We start from the raw sequence: 21724 nt of genomic DNA on the forward strand, positions 1-21724 counted from the left end.
TACACACAAAAGAAATCACTGTACTTTTGATACTCAAATTTGAGTAACCCACAACTTGGAGAAAGATTAGGAACAGGAAAGGAGGCAGCCAGATGTTAGGAAATTGTCTTGAGAACGTGTGTGTACACAGCGAAGTTTCAGGTGAAGACGTTTGTTTTTATTTATTTTTATTTACTTAAATTCAATTAGCCAACATATAGAACATCACTAGTTTCAGATGTAGAGTTCAGTGAATCATCAGTTTCATAGAACACCCAGTGCTCATCACAACACGTGCCCTCTTTAATACCCATCACCCAGTTACCCCATTCCCCCACCCTCCTCCCCTCCAGCAACCCTCAGTTTGTTTCCTACAGTTAAGAGTCTCATGGTTTGTCTCCCTCTCTGATTTCTTCCCATTCCGTTTTTCCCTCCCTTCCCCTATGATCCTCTAGGCTGTTTCTTATATTCCTCATATGAGTGAAACCATATGATATTTGTCTTTCTCTGATTGACTTATTTCACTCAGCATAATACCCTCCAGTTCCACCCATGTTGATGTAAATGGTAAGATTTCATCCTTTCTGATGGCTGAGTAGTATTCCATTGTACATATTCCATTGTATATATATACCACATCTTCTTTATTCATCCATCCGTCGATGGACATCTGGGCTCTTTGCACAGTTTGGCTATTGTGGACATTGCTGCTATAAACATTGGGGTGCAGGTACCCCTTCGGATCACTACGTTTGTATCTTTGGGGTAAATCCCTAGTAGTACAATTGCTGGGTCATAGGGTAGTTCTATTTTTAGCTTCTTGAGGAACCTCCATACTGTTTTCCAGAGTGGCTGCACCAGCTTGCATTCCAGGTGGAGTTCCTTTTGTGCAGTTAAAGTGAAAACATTTCCCATGTCTTTCAGGACTCTTAAAAGCATAGTTTAGAAGTATGACATCATATTTTATTGTGTGGATATGCCATAATTTACATAGGAATTTAAAAATTGTGAACACATCTTTCTTAGGTTTTTTTTTGGCTATAAAATTATCATACAAAACCATTTTATTGAGTAGTCAGAATAAAAATCTGGTACAAATTGCTTTTAAAAAGTACTTCTTTGCTTTTTTATTTTACTGTTCATTAATTTTTTTGTATTTTATAGATTTTACCATAAAGACAACCTGGAGACCTTGTGTGACAGAAGAGGAAATTAGGCCCTCTAAGATTACCCAAAGCCCTAAAGTCATACTGTTAAGTGAGAACCAAAATCCTTTTTTTTTTTTTTTAAAGTAGGAGCCCAGTGAGGGGCTTGAACTCACAATCCTGAGATCAAGACCTGATCTGAGATCAAGATGAGATCAAGAGTAGGACGCTTAACTGACTGAGCCACCTAGGCGCCCCAAGAACCAGAATCTTGAGATTTATGGTTCCCAGTGTAGAATTTTTTTTCTTTCATGTCATACTATTTGCAAAATAGCCAGGTGTTAATAAGAATAAATACAAAGATAGGGCTGAAAGAAATAGAGAATTCAAGAGATAAAAGTTCATTGTAGGGAGAAAATGCTGATAGACTGTATTTGAGGTGCCATAGGTACCCCACTGAAAATGCCCCAGGAGGCTGTAAGATAGCAAAGTGTTTCAGAGTCAGCTCTGTAGCCAGACAAGCTTCACCAGCAGTGGTGGTGTAACGCTGGGCAAATTACCTAACTTCTGGGCCTCAGTTTCCTCTTCTGTAAATTGGGGATCATAATATTGGGTTGTAGGGAGGATTAAATGAGTTAATACACATAAACCTGGTAGACCAGTGCCTGGCCTTTAGTTTGTAAATTTTTAACCTAAATATTGTACAAAAAAAATGATACTAATCTTTTAAGTCTCTAAAAATGTGTTAGCTAAGAATGCATTCTTACTGTGTTGACTGTTGTAACATTCAGCATCTTATATGTTCAGTGGCCATCGATATTTCTTCTGTGAATAGCCTCATCTTCTCCATGCCCCTATTTTTTTTTAATGTTTGTTGTTTTGTCTCTCATTATAATGTAATTATAACATTATTATTATTGATTTCTAAGAATTTTTTTTTCTTTGATTGCTGTTACATATTACAAATATTTCTTCCTGCCTGTTGGTTTGCCTTTTGACTCTGATTATGGTGTATTTTGCTATACAGTAGTTTAAATTTATATGTGGTTAAATTAAACTTTTTCAGTTTTTCTGACTTCTGGGTTTCTTATCCTACTCAGGAAATCCTCTTTGTCCCAAGGTGGTGTTATCCTTATACTATGTTCTTTATTTTATTCCAATACTTCTTAGCCCTCCTTTCTTCCCATCCTCACCCTTCCTTCCTTCCTTCTCTCTCTCTCCCTCTCTCTCCTTCTTTCTTTTTCTTTCTTTCTTTCTTTCTCTCTCTCTCTTTCTTTCTCTTTCTTTCTTTCTCTTCCTTCTTTCCTTCTTTTCCTTCCTTCCTTCCTTTCTCTTTCTTTCTTTCTTTCTCTCGCTTTCTTTCTCTCTCTTTCTTTCTCTCTTTTTCTTTCTTTCTTCTTTCAATATTTAGATCTTTAAACCATCTGGAATTTCCTTTTTGTTTCTGTTATGAGTTAGGGATCAAATTTTATCTTCTTCTGTATTCCTTATACAACCTAATTCTGGCTCAGTGAATTGTACCCACTGAAATGTTCTTACGTAGGGTCTTTTTCTTTCCTGGCATTTATCCCAGGGCAAAGATCCAAGAAGGCTGTTAATTGGCCTTCCTCCAAAGCTTTCCTTCCTGGCTTCTCCATGACCTGCATCAGTCACCCTGTCTCCCCCTTATCTGTTCTGCAACTTTCAGTGTTCTCTAAATCAGCTTCCATATTTGCTTTCATGAATCTCTTTCCTTTAGAGCAAGGGTCACCAAACTTTTTCTGTGAAGGGCCAGATAGTAAGTACTTTGGACTTTGCAACTACTCAGCTGTGCCTTTGTGGTGCAAAAGCAGCCACAGACACTAAGTTGGAATAAGTGAGGCTTTGTTCCAATCAAACCTTATTTCTGGACAGTGAAATTTGAATTTCATAGGATTTTCCCATGTCAAAAATTACATTCTTGATTTGATTTCTTTTCCCTACCATTTATAAAATGTAAAAGCCCCTCGTAGCGCATGGACCATATAAAAACAGGTGGTGTGCTGAATTTATCCCTTGGGCTGTAGTTCGCTGATCTCTGCTCAGGAGCCGCCAGCAAAGGCTTCTTTGCTCCCATCCTGGATTCTCCCTTTTCACAAAGATGCAGCAGGTCTCAGGAACGCAACTCCAAGCGCTTCCCTTCTTGTTTGAACCAAACTCAGTAAAATAGCACAGTACAGTTCAGTTATTCAGGCTTCCAAATTCTGGGACTAAGTCACAATCGGTATGTGACTTGAAAGTTTTATTTCCAGTGGGTATCACACTGTTCCCCTGTTCAGTTTAGTCTGAATGTTGTATGAAAATACTGTCTTTTGGAAGGGGTATTTATTCTACTAGGGGCAACTTGAAACAGGATAATTTATTCACAGCCTTATAGACTACCATTGCAAGATCATTTTGGTATAGAATATATTTTTCTGGGAGCATATATGCTGTCTTTAGAAAAACATTGTTTTGGCTATTACAATTGTTTTTGATAAAATGCCTATGTGCACTAAAACGCTTGAAATTGTTGGCCTCTGAGGATCTATGTCCCTACCACAGGAATACCAAGTTGAGTGATGTAAGTCATAGAGTAATGATCTTTTGGGCCATCATCTTGTAATCCTTAATAAAAAACAATACAGATTTGTCTGGTATCTTATAAGCTACGAATTACTCCCATAAGTATATTCTTTTAAAAACGATTTTAAAATAAATAAATGAGTAAAACACATTTACAACCTTAAATCCAGAAAATGTTGAGATTTTTCATTGATTCTCCCTTTCCCACCATTCCCCTGACTTGGGGAGTGGGGAGAACAAAAACTGTGTTGTTTAAACGAAATACCAAATGGTTTTTAGATCAATTGCTTAGCAGTGAAAAATATGCTGTTCATCAGCTATGAGGGGGAAGCTCTTGATAGTGCCAGGAGGGAAAGGGGACCAATGTTTATTGAGTTCTTACTTTGCATCAGTTTAATTCTTAAAACCCTGCAAGGGAGTGGTTATCATCCCTTTGCTCAAAAGAAGCATTTTATGCCTGGAATGTTTTTGTAACTTCCCCAGGGCAGTTTCACTTGTTAAAGATAGAGCCCAGATTTGAGCCCGAGGGTCTGTTTCCACATCTACTGTTCTTCCTCAAAGATTCTGCTTGGAAAGAATAAGCTTTTTGACATGGACAGTAATATATGAATACTTATATATGTCCATTACACTCTTCTGTGGGGACACAGATACACATTGAAACAACTGGAAACTTCATTTAAAAAATCCTATTAATTGAGCATTGATTCCTTCTTTCTGGAAGAGTAGAAATGGCTTTTTGTTCTGTCATGTTTCCCCTAGTAAAACAAATTCACTCACAAAATTATTTGATAATATCATCTGTGTTAGGATATTTTTTTCTTTCACATTTGTCTGATTAGCACTAGATATTAATCCTTAATATTTGTTGGGGCAGACTTTTCAGAGTTCCCTGTATGACAGATATCAGATAGTGATTCAAGTGTGAGGATTCTGAATTTAAAAATTTTAACTCCAACAAAATATCTTGCATAAGCTACCGTCTTTTTCTTTTCCTCCCTGCTTCACACCTCCTCCTATAAACATTCCTTTATCCTTCCTCTTGCAAACTCTGAATTTTAAACAGAAAATGGGTCAGGTGATAATGGAACAAGTATTTGCTTTAATGGTTAAAGGGTTTAACTTTCAAATGTTTTGGGATTTGTTTTAGACATGTGTTCTCTTAAAAGAAACTTCTATAGTATCTAGTAAAATTAGTCAAACAAGTTCTTCTTTAACCAGGAAGTTGATTATCCAAGACTTGGCCATTGCTGGAGTATTATAATCATTTAGCAAACTTTTTTTTCCCTTCGATATATTTTGGTTGTAAATTCCCAAGGTAGTTATAAAGTTATGAGAAAAAGGCAACTAAAATAATGGGGAATATTATTGAATATTGAATGGGGAGCATCATTGTAAAACAAACCAAAAATATGAATGTTCTACTCTAAAAATTAAAAGGCTAAAAGGGGTTGACATGGCAATTTCTGAAGTTATTAATTATTTTGACAGTCAATTGTGATCTTCTTCACTGAAATCTGGGGTTCTAGAATGTGGGATCACTTTGAATTGTGGGAGAAGTAAATTTAGTACACATAAATTTGAGTGGAGAGATGTTTTAGTTAGAAATATGTTTGGCTCTGAGTGACAGAGAACTGGAAGTAACAGTGGCTTAAATAAGATGAGAGTTTATTTGTCTCTCAAGAGACCAGAGGTAGCCAGCTCCAGGCTAGTCTAGTGGTTCCACAATCATCAGGCCCCAGGCTTTTTCTTGCTTGTAGTTCTCTCATTCTTAGTGTGGCACCTCATGGACTAGTATAGCTTCTCAAGCTCTGGGCATCACCTCTGCCTTGCAGTCAACAGGCAGGAGGATGTGGGACAAGGATACATCCTGGAAGTGATACACGACAACACTTCTACCTAAATATCTGTGTTCAAAACTTAGTCATCTCAAATGGGTACAGAGTTTCAGTTCAGGATGACTAGAGTTCTGGAGATGGTTGGTGGTGATAGTTGCACAATAATGAGGAGGTACTTAGTGCCCCTGAACTGTACACTTAAAAATGGTTAAAATGGTAAGTTTTATGTAATGTATATTTTAAAACAAACAAACCTAGTCATCTGGAAGGAGAAGAGGCTGGGAAATGGGGTCTTTACTCAGGATAGCCATTGCCCTCCTAAAAATCGGAGGTTCTGTTGCTAACGAAGAAAAGGAGAGTGAGTATGGGGGAGTAACTTGCAGTCTAAAACATTTGTGATGGCCAAAAATAGAAAGAGCAACAAACAAAGGAACAAGAAAGGAGTACAGCAAGTCATGTATGACCTGTGGAGTGAATTGGTCAGGGGAAGTATGGATTAATCATAGTTATATATTTCCTGGGGCAAAAGAAATTCTGTCAGATGAATTTTTGGTGTCTAATCCAGAATTCTTATCTTTGTTCAGTGGCATTGCCAAAGCATGGAATCAGGCGTATTTTGGGGAAGGCTCTGGGGCAATAATGTTGGATGAGGTACGCTGCACTGGGAATGAGCTTTCTATTGAGCAATGTCCAAAGAGTTCCTGGGGAGAGCATAACTGTGACCATAAAGAAGATGCTGGAGTGTCCTGTACCCCTCTAACAGGTAGGAGTTTCACCCCATTTATCTACCAACCCTTGCCCCCAGCACCATCTGGGCTTACCTTCTCTTCTCCTCAATTTAGATAATATAACTAAATGAGCATGCCAGTAAACCCTGCAAATAAAACTAAAAACAAAACAACTCACGAAAAACAAAAACCAAACAACTGACACAAATTGTGTATCAACATGGTATGTCCTTGTTCATAAATATTTCTGAATTTTTCACTTTTTTTATAACATATAAAAATGTTAAAACATATAAATATGTTTTAGAACATATAATTTTTTGTAATATATAGTGCCCAATAATCAAAATCAGTGTGCAATGATAAATTTCACATTATTAGATATATACTTAAGTCCATTTATTTATTGACCTGCCTTGACTCTCAGAATGTGTTTATAGCTAGTGAAACTGTATTGATGGGATTGTTGGTTAAAGCACACCAGTAAAGGAACCAAGTTAACTTGGCTGTGCTCAATTCTCTGACTATTCCAAATTGTAGCACACTTGTCTGGATGTGTCTCATATGTTATAAGAAGGGCATGTCTGAGTACAAATGAGTGTGTGTGTATGTACTTATATGTTTTGTGGGAAGAAGAGGCAAAAGGACAGACGAGAAGTCAGGTCATTACAAATGCATTGTTTCTATGGTAAAAAGAACTTAAAGAAAAAAGTTCGGGTTTTAATCTCTCTTGAAAAAACCAAAATAAAAACTTCAGAGGGTCCATGAAATGCTGAAGTTATACCTTTTTATTTACATAGTTCTGTACATGATGTTGTTTTTATTTATTAGCAGAATAACACGTTTATATACGATAGAAATATAAAATTTATGCCAGATTTTAAACCAGAGCACATCATCTTCTTGGGTCTCCATTTCCTCCTCTTTCACATGAGTAAAGTCTTGTAGTGTTACTGTGATGGTCAGATGAGGTAAAATGTGTACCAGTGTTTTGCAGACTATAAAGTGTTACATTAAGAAGTGATTGTGTTGCTAAGAGACCATTTACTTTAAAGATCCCAGAGAATCATGAAAGTAAGACCTTTACCCAGGATTATTTATATGTTTCATTTGGGGATGTTTGTATTATTTTGCATGGGAAAGGCTTTTAAATCCACTTGTTGAGGGATAAATTTATTGTATATCTGCTTAGAAGCTCTTAACAGGGTTCTATGGGAATTAATTATTCATTGAACTCATAAGCTTGAAATTCAGATCTGTATTATCAATAAAAGAACAAAAGCGAGACATGTACTCTAGCTTTTATAATTTATGAATGCCTAAGTAATAATAAGTGCATTGACATGATAGGTCACACTTTAACCAGAATAGCTTTTTCTGTCTTCATATTTCAGTATTTTTTCATTTGCAGTTAAAATTTTGAACTATTTCCAAGTTACTGTTTTCTTATTTTTTAAATGTAAATGACTAGTATTTCTCATACTTACCAAGATTGAAGCTACAAGAAATTTCCCAAATATTTGTTTAATCTGGAGAAATCTAAATAACTACTTTGGAATTATATCAGAATATATTTTTCTACTCAGGAAATAGGAGCACAAATAAGAAGAAAATAATATTTTGTTAGGACAGATATGTGTTATGTCATACTTCAGAAACAATCCAATGACCTCGGATCATTGAGCACCGTCCCAAAATAAGTTTAACAAAAAGCCTAGAGAGAGACCTGAAGGGGTGATAATTCTAGTGAAGTTAAAATGTTGTTCTCCCTGTTTTTGATCATTGATTTGCTTAGTCCCTGTGTCTCCTTCTTACCACAGATGGGGTCATCAGACTTGGAGGTGGTAAAGGCAGCCACGAGGGCCGCCTGGAGGTGTATTACCGGGGACAGTGGGGGACTGTCTGTGATGATGGCTGGACTGAGCTGAATACATATGTGGTTTGCCGACAGCTGGGATATAAGTAAGGCCCATTGATATGAGGAAGCTAAATGCCAAATTATATTTTTAAAATTCTCCTTTTGTAACCCTTACTTGTAATATCTATAATACTAACAATACATGTTCTCTGTCATCTGTCTACCTCTGTCTACCTACCTACCTATTCACCTCTCTATATATGGAAGAACAAAAAAACCCCAATTAAAAAAATATTTTCTATGATGATGAATAACCGTATCTTGTTATTTATCTCATTACCTTTCCTGTCACCACCTTTCTTCTTTGAGTAATTGGTTAGAGCCAGGGGATGACTTTTAAGTTTCTTTGTGTCTATTCAAGTAAGACCGTATGCTTCGAATGCTCGTCTTACTCTGACGCATCACTTCTATTAGATGTTGTTAGTTCTGACATCATTGTGTCTAAAATTGCAGGGAAGTCCAGTGTCAAATGCTTTGGTATTATATTATTCCCTTTCTCAAATGTGATGATAATTATCACTTTTACTTGAGAAAAACGGCCTTCTTGTCATGAGATGACCTTTCGAACTCACCCTTGACCTGACTCGTAAAAGCTCGTATCACACTTTGGGCCGTGTATTTCGTGTCACACACATACTGCATTCCAGAGTAAAGACCTCAGTTGGTTGAAGTAACTGCAAATGATGCCTTTTAGCTACTATTTGAATGAAGCCCATGAATGCCCATTCTTTCTTGTTTTTCATATTTCTCCGTCATGTTTGAATTAATTGTCTCAAGCTTGAAAAAATTGGCAAAATTATTCCATGCTTGAGATAGAACTAATTGCAAATATGCACTAAACCTTAAAAATATACTTTCATCCAAGCTAGGTATGATCATGTTTAAACATATTTTTAAATTTGTAAAAGTAGTATAAAATATTAGAGTTTGGAAAATAAAAATTAAGAACTATCCATAATTTTCCCATTCTTAGAATACTATTATTATTATACCTTGTGTGTATAATTTAATAACAGCTCTAATAGTATGTACTTTTTCTATCCATATTTCTTACCTTTATATTACTACAGTCATAATTTTTTTTTAAAGATTTTATTTATTTATTTGACAGAGAGAGAGAGAAACACAGCAAGAGAAGGAACACAAGCAGGGGGAGTGGGAGAGGGAAAAGCAGGCTTCCTGCTGAGCAGGGAGCCTGATGCGGGGCTTGATCCCAGGACCCTGGGATCACGACCTGAACCGAAGGCAGACGCTTAACGACTGAGCCACCCAGGCGCCCCTATAGTCATAATTTTTAATGACAATATAATGTCCATTGAATGTTCATACCATAATTTACTTAATATTTAGGTTAGTTTAATTTTCCTGTTATAAACAATGATATCATGAAAATATAAATACATGTTATTGCCCAATATTTTGGATTTTCGTGGGCAGTGCATTTATAATTATTGTGTCAAGGGGTGTGACATGCCAGCCAAAGAGATATTAATATTTAATTAATAAGAATTACTTAATAAATGCTATTTCATCTTTCTATGAATCTCTGTTAGGCCTGAGAACTGTATTCCGTTTTCACAGATTTAGAAAGATTCATAAATACTATTAGTTACTATATTCATATTTTTCCTTATTAATAAAAACAATGGAGTGATAGTTTTTCTCCATATTTTATTGATTTTGTTTCACAAATATATTCAGTTTTTCTTGTATATACAGAGTATCAGAACTTAATGGTTCTAAAAATGTTCTCACTAATATTTGTTAAAAGTTTTAAATGATTGTGTTAGAAGGTAGAATAGGCATGGCCCACATTTACTTTTTGGTTTACAGAGGAATTTCTAAAACAGTACCATTTTGAACTGAGGAAGGGGTGAACTCTGGGTTTCTTTTTACAAATGAAATCCCAAAGTAAAATGACCTCTTGTTATCTGTTATATAGTTGATATGGACAGAGAGTAATCAGATTGATGCATTTTGTAGAAAAATGGTGTAAGATCAAAGTGGTAGCAATATGAGGTTTAGGATAATTTTTCCTTGCTAAGATTTGATTAGTCAGCAAAATGGAAATCTTAGAATAATTAAAAGTTGCACTGTTTTAATTTATTAAAATGTTCATTTTCTTAAATAAATGTAATAAATAAGTGCCCAGGAAAGTAACTGGGAAAATTCATGCCAGAAAGAAAGATCTCTTCATATTTATACAGAAATAATAAAAACATTCAGTGAAGGAAGTGACTAATATAAAATTTTATGAGTAAGAGTTTAATTACTTAGACTCTTAGAACTGAAAGAGCCCTTAAATAATTTTTAGCTCAGTGATTTCTGGAGGTTTGGGTTTTACAGAAAAAAAACAAAAAACAAAATTGGGGGAAGGATGAATGAAAGTAGAGACTGTGACTTAGTTACCAACTTTTTATTTTGCAGATCTTTCCTATTTCCACAATGTATATATTAATTATATTTTTTTGTAGAGCATTGTTACAAATAAAGTCAACTAGAACTCAAATATAATTTATAAAAATTTTAAAAATCAGATTTATGTAACCTTATGAAAAGCTAAGAGCATCACCATTATTCTGATTTTGGTGGGCCGAAATCCAAGTCTGATCATGGATTGGGTGTAGTGCTTGAGGAATCACTGAACTAATATACAGTTTTATTTTGGAAGAGATGATACCAAAGAAGTCTAGAGAAGCTGATGAAATCAGGTGAGCTCAGGTGGCTCTTGAGAGGCTGGTATAAGACAACTGTTCTAATTTTATGGTTCATGGTGTTATTTCCATTGTCAGGAATTCTCTCTGGTTGGTGAGTTAAATTGTAACCAAAACACAAGAATGAATGGGAAAGAAGGATTAATTATCCATTAGGTACCTGTGGAATCAATCGAAAATTGTTAAAATGATCAAAATGTGTGATGGGGTGAACACAGCTCTTAGAATTGTGTCCTTCAGAGTTTTATTTATATTTTTTAGATTTATTTATTTATTTATTTGAGAGAGAGAAAGAGAGAACGAGCAGGGGGAGGGGCAGAGGGAGAGGGAGAAGCAGGCTTCCTGCTGAGTAGGGAGCTCAATGCAGGGCTGGATCCCAGACCCTGAGATCATGGCCTGAGCCGAAGGCAGACACTTAACCGACTGAGCCACCCAGGTGCCCTGGAACTGTCCTTCAGATAAGAGAAAGAAGAAACACTTATCCTCTGGAGTCATGATGTTTAATTAGGTTGTTTGTTTTATGATTTGTGGTTCCTTGAAACAAGAGACAGCAGTTCTATGCATGATGTTCATTTTATTGCCACAGATACGGCAAACAATCCCCTGCAAACCACTTTGAAGAAAGCACAGGGCCCATATGGTTGGATGACGTCAGCTGCTCGGGAAAGGAATCCAGTTTCGTTCAGTGTTCCCGGAGGCAGTGGGGAAGGCACGACTGCAGCCATCGGGAAGATGTTGGTATCACCTGCTACCCTGGTGGCAATGGATACAGACTATCTCTGGGTGAGGACTGGCCACAGCTTTGGAGTATCCATAATTCAATAGCCACTGCACCTCTATCCACTGGTCTGGAATGGGAAGCATTTCTCAGCTTTGGCTTTTTTTTTTAGTCAATTTTCTATAATGCTCTAAATAAATTTTTCAGTCTTTCCACCAATGTTATAAAATTTCTATTCCTCAAGTTATTGTTCTTTACATAGAAGCTTAAGTTTCTCACTAAAAATCTTTATAATCACATGTTCTGAAAGGTGGAATAAAGATGCTGCGGTGTCCATTCCTCCCCTCGTTGGTCACCTGTTCTGATTCTCATTCACCTTGAATTCTAATGACCAATTTGGGACAGGATTTTAACAAATTGCAACAAAACAATAGCTCTCTCTCCTATCCCCCATCATTTACTTCTTCTTTAGTCCCAAGGCCTTGCCAGTCACTGGTCACCAGCCTTTATTGCTCTGTACTAAGATAGATCTTTCAGGTTTCTCAGTGGGTTCCTGAAAGAATTTATTGGAGTAAATAACCCATTCGTCTTTCTAAGATATCCTGTTACTCTAGAAACCCATCTGTGTCCTTTACTATTCCCCCATTCCAAATTTCGTTAGATTTGTAGTCAGATAAAAGGTAACTAGCTCATCTAACAGTCTGGAAATATTTGTGGGTAAAGGTCCTTTTGTGAGCAGAGAGCAACTACATGTCCTTGACAGACTTAACATCTGACTGTTGTTAACATCTTAACATCTTTTGAGGATGGCAGAATAATTATGAATGAAAAATATAGAGGGAGATATTAAAAAGACTTGCCAAGACTACCACGGCTCCATTATATATCTAAACACATAGATTTTTGGTGAATAGATGTTAAAATAATCACAAGTGGTCTTTACTTTTCACCCTCAGAGTTGTATCAACCCCTTTTGTATCGTCCTATTTTGAGATTGTGAAGCTTTAATCTTCACGTTATAAAATAACAAAACTTGTTGAATCCCACAGTATTAGCTGTATTGTATACTTAAGTTTATCAAAGTATATAGTTGATTCCTCATTGTACTCTAACCTGTGAGATCATGGTGACTCACTGCACTAATCTAGCATTGTACCAAGTAGAAATACAACATTTTACTCCACTCCTTACAGGTCACACTTTCAATTTTGCTTTTCATTTGTCCTCCTTTTTTGTTCCTTTCTTCTTCTGGGGGATTTCTGATCCTTCCAGGATTATGTGATGAGTGATTGTATGTAGCTGGGGAAGATAGAACCTGTTTGCTAGACATGGATACCCTTGGCCCCAGATAGCAGGTATTTGGATCATGAAGTGATCTGCTCAGGCACACTGCATCAGTACTCCAGGTGATGAAGTACTCTAAATACTATACAAAATATTATAATCTGAGTTCTCTGAAGGCCTGTGTGGTTAAATGTATGCATATGGTCAGGCAACAAATTTTTCCAGTTCCCCTGCAAATCTTTAATTCTAGGATTCTAGATATATATTTTAAAAATTTAAAAAGCTGAGGATGATAATTATTAATAAAACATGTGATCGTTTTTATAAATGTCTTTGGTCCTAATTTCCGTAATACGTCTATTAACTATTCATTTGTCTGAAGAACGTTATGTCTGAGCCAGATATACTTTTGGAATAGAATCATATTACCACTGATTCATCCAAAGAGATCATTATTACTTTCCCACTTATCAAAAAGGACTGCATATTTAAAACAGAAGCTTAGAGAAGGAAATCATGGAATAGTAATATAAAAATAGCATTTTAAAAACAATTGATTTTTTACTTCTTTGGCACTGTAGTAATGAGCTGTTGGACTATTACTGTTTTCAAGTATTTGAAAGGTAACTTGTGGACCTTAACTGTAGATGTGAATTGAAGTCCTCAAAATTAATAATTGTTCAATAGGCACTTTTTATATTTGGGTGTGTGGTAAATGGAATGCTCAAAAGCAATATTCTAATTCAATAAAAGGAATTCTAGTAAGAATGCAGTTAATACCTATGTGAATTGGGGGAAATTTGTGGGATGGTGTGTGGATTTCTCATTTTAATATTGCACTAATTGTTGTTTTTTTTTTTTTAAAGATTTTATTTATTTATCTGAGAGAGAGACTGAGGCCTTTCTCCTTGTCTTATTTATTTATTTATTTTTAAGATAACATGAGAGGGGGGAGGGTCGGGAGGGTCAGAGGGAGAAGCAGACTCCCTGCCGAGCAGGGAGCCCGATGCGGGACTCGATCCAGGGACTCCAGGATCATGACCTGAGCCGAAGGCAGTCGCTTAACCAACTGAGCCACCCAGGCGCCCCTAATTGTTGTTTTTTATCTCTACACCTAACATGGGGCTCAAACTCATGACCGCCAGATCAAGAGTTGCATGCTCTTCCGAATGAGCCAGCCAGGCGCCCCAATATTGCACCAATTGTAAATTTCAGAGTATTAAATCCTAGACAGATTTCATTCACAGTGAGATGGTCTTTTACCCAGTTTTACAGTATAAAACTTTGACTTTACCTTAAGCTAAATTTTATCTTCTAGAAAAATATTATTTTCTAGAATAATGTATTAAATCAATGTTACAGGAAAATTAAAATAAAACTCTACTGGAGGTCCAAGTTTGAAATATATAATTAAATTATGTATAATTTAAGATACTATATACCCATAGTACTATTTAGTTTTCCCAAGCATTTTATATTTAAGATTTTAGAAATAAAACGTATATTATTGCTACCATAACAAAAAGAACTTAAACAGTAAGGTGGTGTTGATAGAATATCATCCAAATTGTCATCCAATTTTCCCTTCAAGCACTGAAAATCCAACGATTTTGTAAAATGAAGGGCTGAAATTAGGTTCAGAAATACTGCATGCATTATTTATACAAAGCATGCACCTGAGGCTTTAAAAACACTTTATCATTTTTATTTTTATGGTATATGAAAAACTGCCCATAGAATGCCTAGAATGGAATGTGGAGATCTCATTCCATATGCACATGTTTTCTTAATTTTGGACCAAACATCCAAAAATGTAAAAATTAAGAACTTTAAGAAAAGAATTTCACCTTTTTTGGGTTTTTTAGTTTGAGGATCTCTTTACACCTTATTCCTTTTAAAAAAGACTCCAAACTTTCAGATACATTAATAAGAAATGTAAAGTTGCGGGCGCCTGGGTGGCTCAGTTGGTTAAGCGACTGCCTTCAGCTCAGGTCATGATCCTGGAGTCCCTGGATCGAGTCCCGCATCGGGCTCCCTGCTCGGCAGGGAGTCTGCTTCTCCCTCTGACCCTCCCCCCTCTCATGTGCTCTCTCTCTCTCATTCTCTCTCTCAAATAAATAAATAAAATCTTAAAAAAAAAAAAAAGAAATGTAAAGTTTCAAGTATACTGTGTTTTGTGCCATGGCTAAAACCCCAAGTTTTTTAGCTAACGTAAGCAGTGCATAGAGTAGGCACTCCATAAACATTTGTTGATTTTGACTTTGCTTTATTGATTCTACTATGATGCCTGTCCCACAATGTCAGTATGACAGGGACAGAAATTAAAGAGCCAACAACTCGGGTGATAACGAAGAGGGATGGAAAAGTATAAAAATGGATCAGAAGAATCAAAGTAGGACATGGCCACGTTGCCAACAGTATTTTCTGTCAGTAAACAAATGTCAATCTAGTAATTTCATATGCTGGTTTAAACAGAAATGATATTTTGTTCTTTAGCTGCTTACTTCACCTCCTTAGTTCTGCTGATTTCAGCTTGCTTCATGGTCTTCCCTAAATCCTTATCAGTAAATCTCAGGGGCCGTGAAACTGGAGACCCTTCTAGTAACTACGTAATCTGAAGGGTATTAGTTTGCTTAGGCTGCTATAACAAAGCACCACACAGTGGATGGCTTAACAACAGGTATATGTTGTCTTACATTTCTGGAGTCCAAAACCAAGGGGCCATCAGGTTTGGTTCTTTCTGAGGCTAAGAGGAAAGGCTCTGTTCTAGGCCTTTCTCCTTGTCTTATTTGTTTATTTATTTTTAAGATTTTATTTATTCATTTGACAGAGAGACACAGCGAGAGAGGGAACACAAGCAGGGGGAGTGGGAGAGGGAGAAGCAGGCTTCCCGCTGAGCAGGGACCCTGACATGGGGCTCCATTCCAGGACCCTGAGATCATAGCCTGAGCCAAAGGCAGACACTTAACGACCGAGCCATCCAGGTGCCCCTCTCCTTGTCTTATAGATGGCCGGCTTCTCCCTGTGCCTCTTCACATAGTCTTCCCTCTGTGTATCTCAGTGTCCAAATCGTCCCTTTTTATAAGGACATCAGTCATAGTGGATTAGGGCCTACCCTAATGACCTCACAGTTCAACCCAGGACAGTATGCAAGGTGCAGTGAGGGCTTTCAGTTAAATAGTACCATATATATTGGTGTTGATAGAGATATGTGAAATTCTACAAATGACTTCATTTGCATAACTTAGATAAACCTCAATTTGAAAGAGATCAGTTTCTCAACTTTTTAAAAAAACAGCATGACATTTTAAAAAATTTTTATTACTTTTATTTTTTAGCTTCAGCATTTAAAAAAACTGAGGTACACTGAACATATAATATTAGTTTCAGGTGTACAACATAATGATTCAATACTTGTATACATTGTGAAATGATCGCCACAATAAGTCTGATTAACACCCATCACCTTACATAAAATTACATACAAAAATTTTTTTTCTTGTGTTGAGAACTTTTAAGATCTACTCTCAGCAACTTTCAGATATGAAATATAGTATTATTAACTATATTCACCATACTGTACATAGCATCTCTTTGTAATCTTAGTAATTTTTATGCCTTAAGCCCTTCTTTTGGAGTAAATAGGAAGGCTGAAATGTAAATTGTCCTTGTTAGCTGCCTTCCTTTCTTTTTTTTCCCCTACACATTCAAGTTATCCATGAATACCAAGAAATCTCAGCTTTGGAGTATAAATTTCTAGCTATGTTCAAGGATAAATGAGCAGATGTGAAACAAAAACAACTCTAAGGAAATATCTTTTACTATTTAGAAGTTAATGGTAATAAAATAAGACCATTCACAATTTTGCAGTGCTAATCATTCATTCATCATTCATTCATTCATTCATCAAACAGCTACTGCATGTCCTCTGTATGTGAGGCACTGTTCCAAGTGCTGGGCATTCATAGTTGAGCAAGTGAGTACTCTGACCCCAAGGCTTCAAAAGATATTGCAAAAGTGGATACAGTTTTTTATTAATACCTCTTTTCTCTCACTCTCTCTTGTATTACCCAGCTGATTTTATAGTTGATACAAAAATGAATTGTATTTTATAAAGTCTCTCATACTTTAAAATCAGTTTTCTGTTTTGGCTTTTCTAATACTTTCAAATCATGACTTAGGTTTTCCTATCAGACTGATGGATGGAGAAAATAAGAAAGAAGGACGAGTGGAGGTGTTCATCAATGGCCAGTGGGGAACCATTTGTGATGATGGCTGGACTGATAAGGATGCAACTGTGATCTGTCGTCAGCTTGGCTACAAGTAAGAAAAACTGAATTATTTGGGTTAGTTACTTGATGAGCATTTCTGACTTTTTAGGTTTGTTCTAATGAATTATTTCTTACCTAAAAATAATTTCTGTGAATCAATTGGAAATACTGGCAGCATGCTGGCTTGATTCCAAATTATTAAGAAATACTAAGGAGAATCTACTTAAATTTTTCTATTTTCCCAAAAGCAATATACACTGTTACATAAGAAATACAGCTTTTGGGGCACATGGCTGGCTCAGTTGGGAGAGCATGCAACTCCTGATCTCAGGGTCCCCAATTCAAGCCCCATGCTGGGCCTAGAGCTTACTCAAAAAAAAAAAAAAAAAAATGGAGCTTTTATCTAATAGCAAATGGTCTAATAATTCTTGACTATTCATAATACTGCTTGTATCAGGCACAGGTGGTAATCTTTTCTCTCTGAGTTAGGTTTCAACACTGTAGCCTTTCTAAGAGACTCTGGAATTATTGAAATTGGGGTTGGTTCTCCTTATTCACAGTAGTTACACTCTCTAAAGTCACTGTATTAGCAAATACTGAGCCATCACTTCTAGAGTTAAGGTTGAACAAGGGGATGCTCTGCCTTCTTCTTTTAGCTTTCAAACTTGCAAAGAGTTGAACATTTTGGTCTGTTAGTATCTTTTTTTTTTAATTTTTCGGCTTAAAAAATTGATGATTTCACTATTTATTTATTTTAAAGATTTTATTTATTTGACAGAGAGCGAGATAGCGAGAGCAGGAACACAAGCAGGGGGAGCGGGAGAGGGAGAAGCAGGCTTCCTGCCGAGCAGGGAGCCCGATGCGGGGCTCAATCCCAGAACCCTGGGATCATGACCTGAGCCGAAGGCAGATGCTTAACGACTGAGCCACCCAGGCACCCCGATGATTTCACTATTTAAATGCCGGTGACACACAGTGCTCAAGTGCTATCAGCATTCCTGAGTGCAAGAAGGCCTTGATGTGCTTTCTGGAGAAAATAAGGTGGTAGATAGGCTTCACTGAGGCACGAGTTAATGTGGAAAAACATGGCACCAAACAGACTGGGAAAAGGACTCTTGTTTCAGTTTGAGAGCTGAAATAAATAAGCAGATTATCTTCTTGTGAGGCCTCAACTGGGCAATGCACATGTTTTGAGGCTTTGACATGTCTGCAAATGACTGTGAAAACACTGTGAGTATTGATTTGGCAGCTGCAAATATATGGAACATGTTACAGTTTAGAGATTATGCAATTTAAACGAATATGCATAAATTGACGAGCTCGTAATAGTTACTAATATTGGTTTGGATTTTAAAATATATCTTTAGGGGTGCCTGACTGGCTCAGTCGTTAAGCGTCTTCCGTCGGCTCAGGGTCCTGGTATGGAGCCCCGCGTCGGGCTCCCTGCTCTGCGGGAGGCCTGCTTCTCCCTCTGCTTGTGCTCTCTCTGACAAATAAATAAAATCTTAAAAAAAAAAGTCTCTTAAGTAAATCAGTAATTTAATGTTATTATAACAAATTGGATAATCATCTTCTAGTGCACAATCTGTAATTTACCATCTAAAAATATTTACATGAGAATCATTTGGATATTTGTTCAATCTAAACATACTTAAATGTTTTTATAATTTCCCACTAGGGGAAATGGATTTCATGTAAGAACATGAGTAGATGTTTTTCCCCTAGGTCTACTTTGAATTGTTAAAAATCTTTAATAAGGCATTTGTTTGTAGAAACCAATCCAGAAAACTTTTAAGCTATCAAAAGGTTTGGGTCTTATTAATAGGAGTTCCAGAGATCTGTCCCCCAGTCAGCTATATTATATGTGAGGCTTCATCCTTGGAAATACAGAGAATCAAAGTAGCATTAGAAAGCATTTCCACAATGGGAGAAACAAAAATGAAGTAATAAAAACCAGGAAACATGAATGGTAACTAATGTAGGATATGCTTAGAGTAAACAGAAAGTAAAAGGCATTATTTAATTATGTATTACATGTTACATAATATCTGACAAAGTCTAGCATAGGAGCATATTATTTTTAGAGGGCTGAGAGAGAATGTGTTGCTATCAGTTACACTTGTTAAGATAGACTAAATAACTGTGATGGAAATTCCATTCTATTTGAACTTTGTTTGAATCCATTAGCATATGTTTTCAAGATGACATTGTTATTGAACTGCATATTTATTGTAGTATCCCTTAAAAGAATCTACAAAATAGTGTGTTCCTACTGAGTTATTAGAGACCTAAAATTAAGTATATCTAGTTTTTATCTTATAATTAAATTGATGCAAAGGATTTAATTTCTTGCATATTTGTGTATGACATTTAAAAGTAGAATGTTATATCACTCTAAATTATAATCCAATGGAATATCAGTATCATAGTGACTTGATGCTCTCTGTCATCTATTTAAAAGATACAGGAGAGGCGCCTGGGTGGCTCAGTCGTTAGTCGTTGGGCTCGGGTCATGATTCCAGGGTCCTGGGATCGAGCCCCGCACTGGGCTGCCTGCTCCGCAGGAAGCCTGCTTCTCCCTCTCCCACTCCCCCTGCTTGTGTTCCCTCTTTTGCTGTGTCTCTCTCTCCGTCAAATAAATAAATAAAATCTTAAAAAAAAATACAGGAAAATGCTCTTCTTTGACCTTCATTAATTTTATATAGTTCCTTTTTCTCCTTGAAATTGTATTTAAAATTTTCCTTCTTCACAGAATCCTAATGTTATTATGCTTTAAAAAATGTGTATATATGGGTATATACATATATATGTAATATATATTATATATATATATACACTTAAGTAAGTATGTGTGTGTATGTGTATGTGGGTGGACACACATGGAGAGAGCAAGAGAGAAATTAATCCTTCTGACAGGTTCCTCTCTGGATTTTATGATTTCTAGTACACAACTGATTAAAGACAACAAAAACAGAAATTTGAGAAATAATTATTAAATATAGGAAATAAAAGCTGACTAAAGCTCCCATTTCTAACTTTGATGGGTTGGGTTGGGTTTATGGTGCTTGGTTAAAGGAGGCTTCTTGCTATCATATATTTTGAACTGTTCTTTTGTCCACTTGAGAGGCTTTTAAATCTTGGAGCAATGCATCGTGGTAGGATTTGGGATGAGTAAAAAATACGTCTTTCTTTTGTGTAGTAGGAGAAGGAAAATTCTGAAAGAGAAGTTGATTTTGATTTCAGCAAGACCAGTTTTAGGTGAGAATACACATGTAATTTGAGGATCTGAATACTGATTCCTTTAAAGCCCATATAGCCCTGAGAAAGTCATCCTCTACTCCCAGGAGCACTGAACACCCAGTTTAAAGACTAACTAATGTACTGTAGTCTATTGTCTCTTTGAAATTGTCTGCTATGAATTACTGCATGCCTATAGCCCAGTGGGAATTCTCTTCCCCTTTTTCTAAAGATGACACAGTCCTTAACTGTTAAAAAAAAAGTCCCAGGAAATTTTTTTAGACTCCACTATATTGTTGAGAGTGTCTTTATTTAATCATGCACTTTTATTAGTTTAAATGTTCTCTAATTTCTGTCGATGTATCTAAAATGGTACATTCTTTTAGTGTGTAAATTGATAAATTTCTAAGAAATCATCCTTTGTTTTATTTAATGAGTCTGATTTTGTTTTCTATGTTTACTTCTACCTGTCATCTACTTCTATGGTATTTATCATGTTTTTTTGTCTGTTCTTTGTGTAACCTTCTGTTTTTTTATTTGCAAGCAACCCAATTTTCTATTGTTATTCTTTCTCTAGTGGTTGGACATTCAGCATTCTTATTGTTTTACTAGAAGTTGTCTTTAAATTTTTAGCAAACATACTGGCATATTTTCTTACCAATTTCAAAAATTATTATCTGTAAGTTTCCCTTGCTGAAAAATATCAAAACATTTAGCATACTATTTTTTACTTTTTACCTCCACTCATCCTCACTTCCCAAACTCATGGGAATCACCTGGGATTTTAACTTCAGAATGTTATTTTTTATTTTCTTCGAATTATGCCTATTTGAATTTCAAATTGCATTACATTACACATCCATATTATCAGCAATTATTGCTATTTTTAAAAATGATTACTAAAGGGGTGCTTGGGTGGCTCAGTTGGTTAGGCATCTACCTTGGGCTCAGGTCATGATTTCAGGGTCCTGGGATCCAGGCCCATGTCAGGCTCCCGGCTCACCGGGGAGCCTGCTTCTCACTCTCCCTCTGCCTCATCTCTTGCTCATGCTCTCTCTCTCAAATAAATAAATAAAATCTTTTAAAAAATGATTACTAAAATAAGCAATCTGTGGCAATTGTGACTCAGAAAAAGGAGAGAGAATACAAGTAAACATTGGAGGAAAGAAAAAGAATATGAGCACAGATACACAAAAGTTAAAAAAACTGTAGAAGAGTACTGTGAATTACTTTTAGCTAATAAATTTGGAAATCTAGATGAAATGGACAATTATCTGGGAAACCACATTTTCAACAAAAATATAATTAT

General features: G+C 36.1%; 1 protein-coding gene across 2 annotated transcripts in view; it reads left to right on the forward strand.

Moving 5' to 3' along the window:
* PRSS12 (serine protease 12) overlaps positions 1-21724 on the forward strand; it is a 74698-nt gene that overhangs the window by 27074 nt on the left and 25900 nt on the right. For both annotated transcript variants that reach the window (XM_081812936.1, XM_006743946.3), the window contains exons 5-8: positions 6130-6308; positions 8094-8235; positions 11492-11688; positions 17089-17230. In XM_081812936.1, the coding sequence (XP_081669062.1) occupies positions 6130-6308; positions 8094-8235; positions 11492-11688; positions 17089-17230 (660 nt within the window). The remainder of the gene's footprint in view (positions 1-6129; positions 6309-8093; positions 8236-11491; positions 11689-17088; positions 17231-21724) is intronic.

This window comes from Leptonychotes weddellii, chromosome 2, assembly GCF_054177405.1.
Source record: "Leptonychotes weddellii isolate Sample4059 chromosome 2, ASM5417740v2, whole genome shotgun sequence".
NCBI classification, from domain to species: domain Eukaryota; kingdom Metazoa; phylum Chordata; class Mammalia; order Carnivora; family Phocidae; genus Leptonychotes; species Leptonychotes weddellii.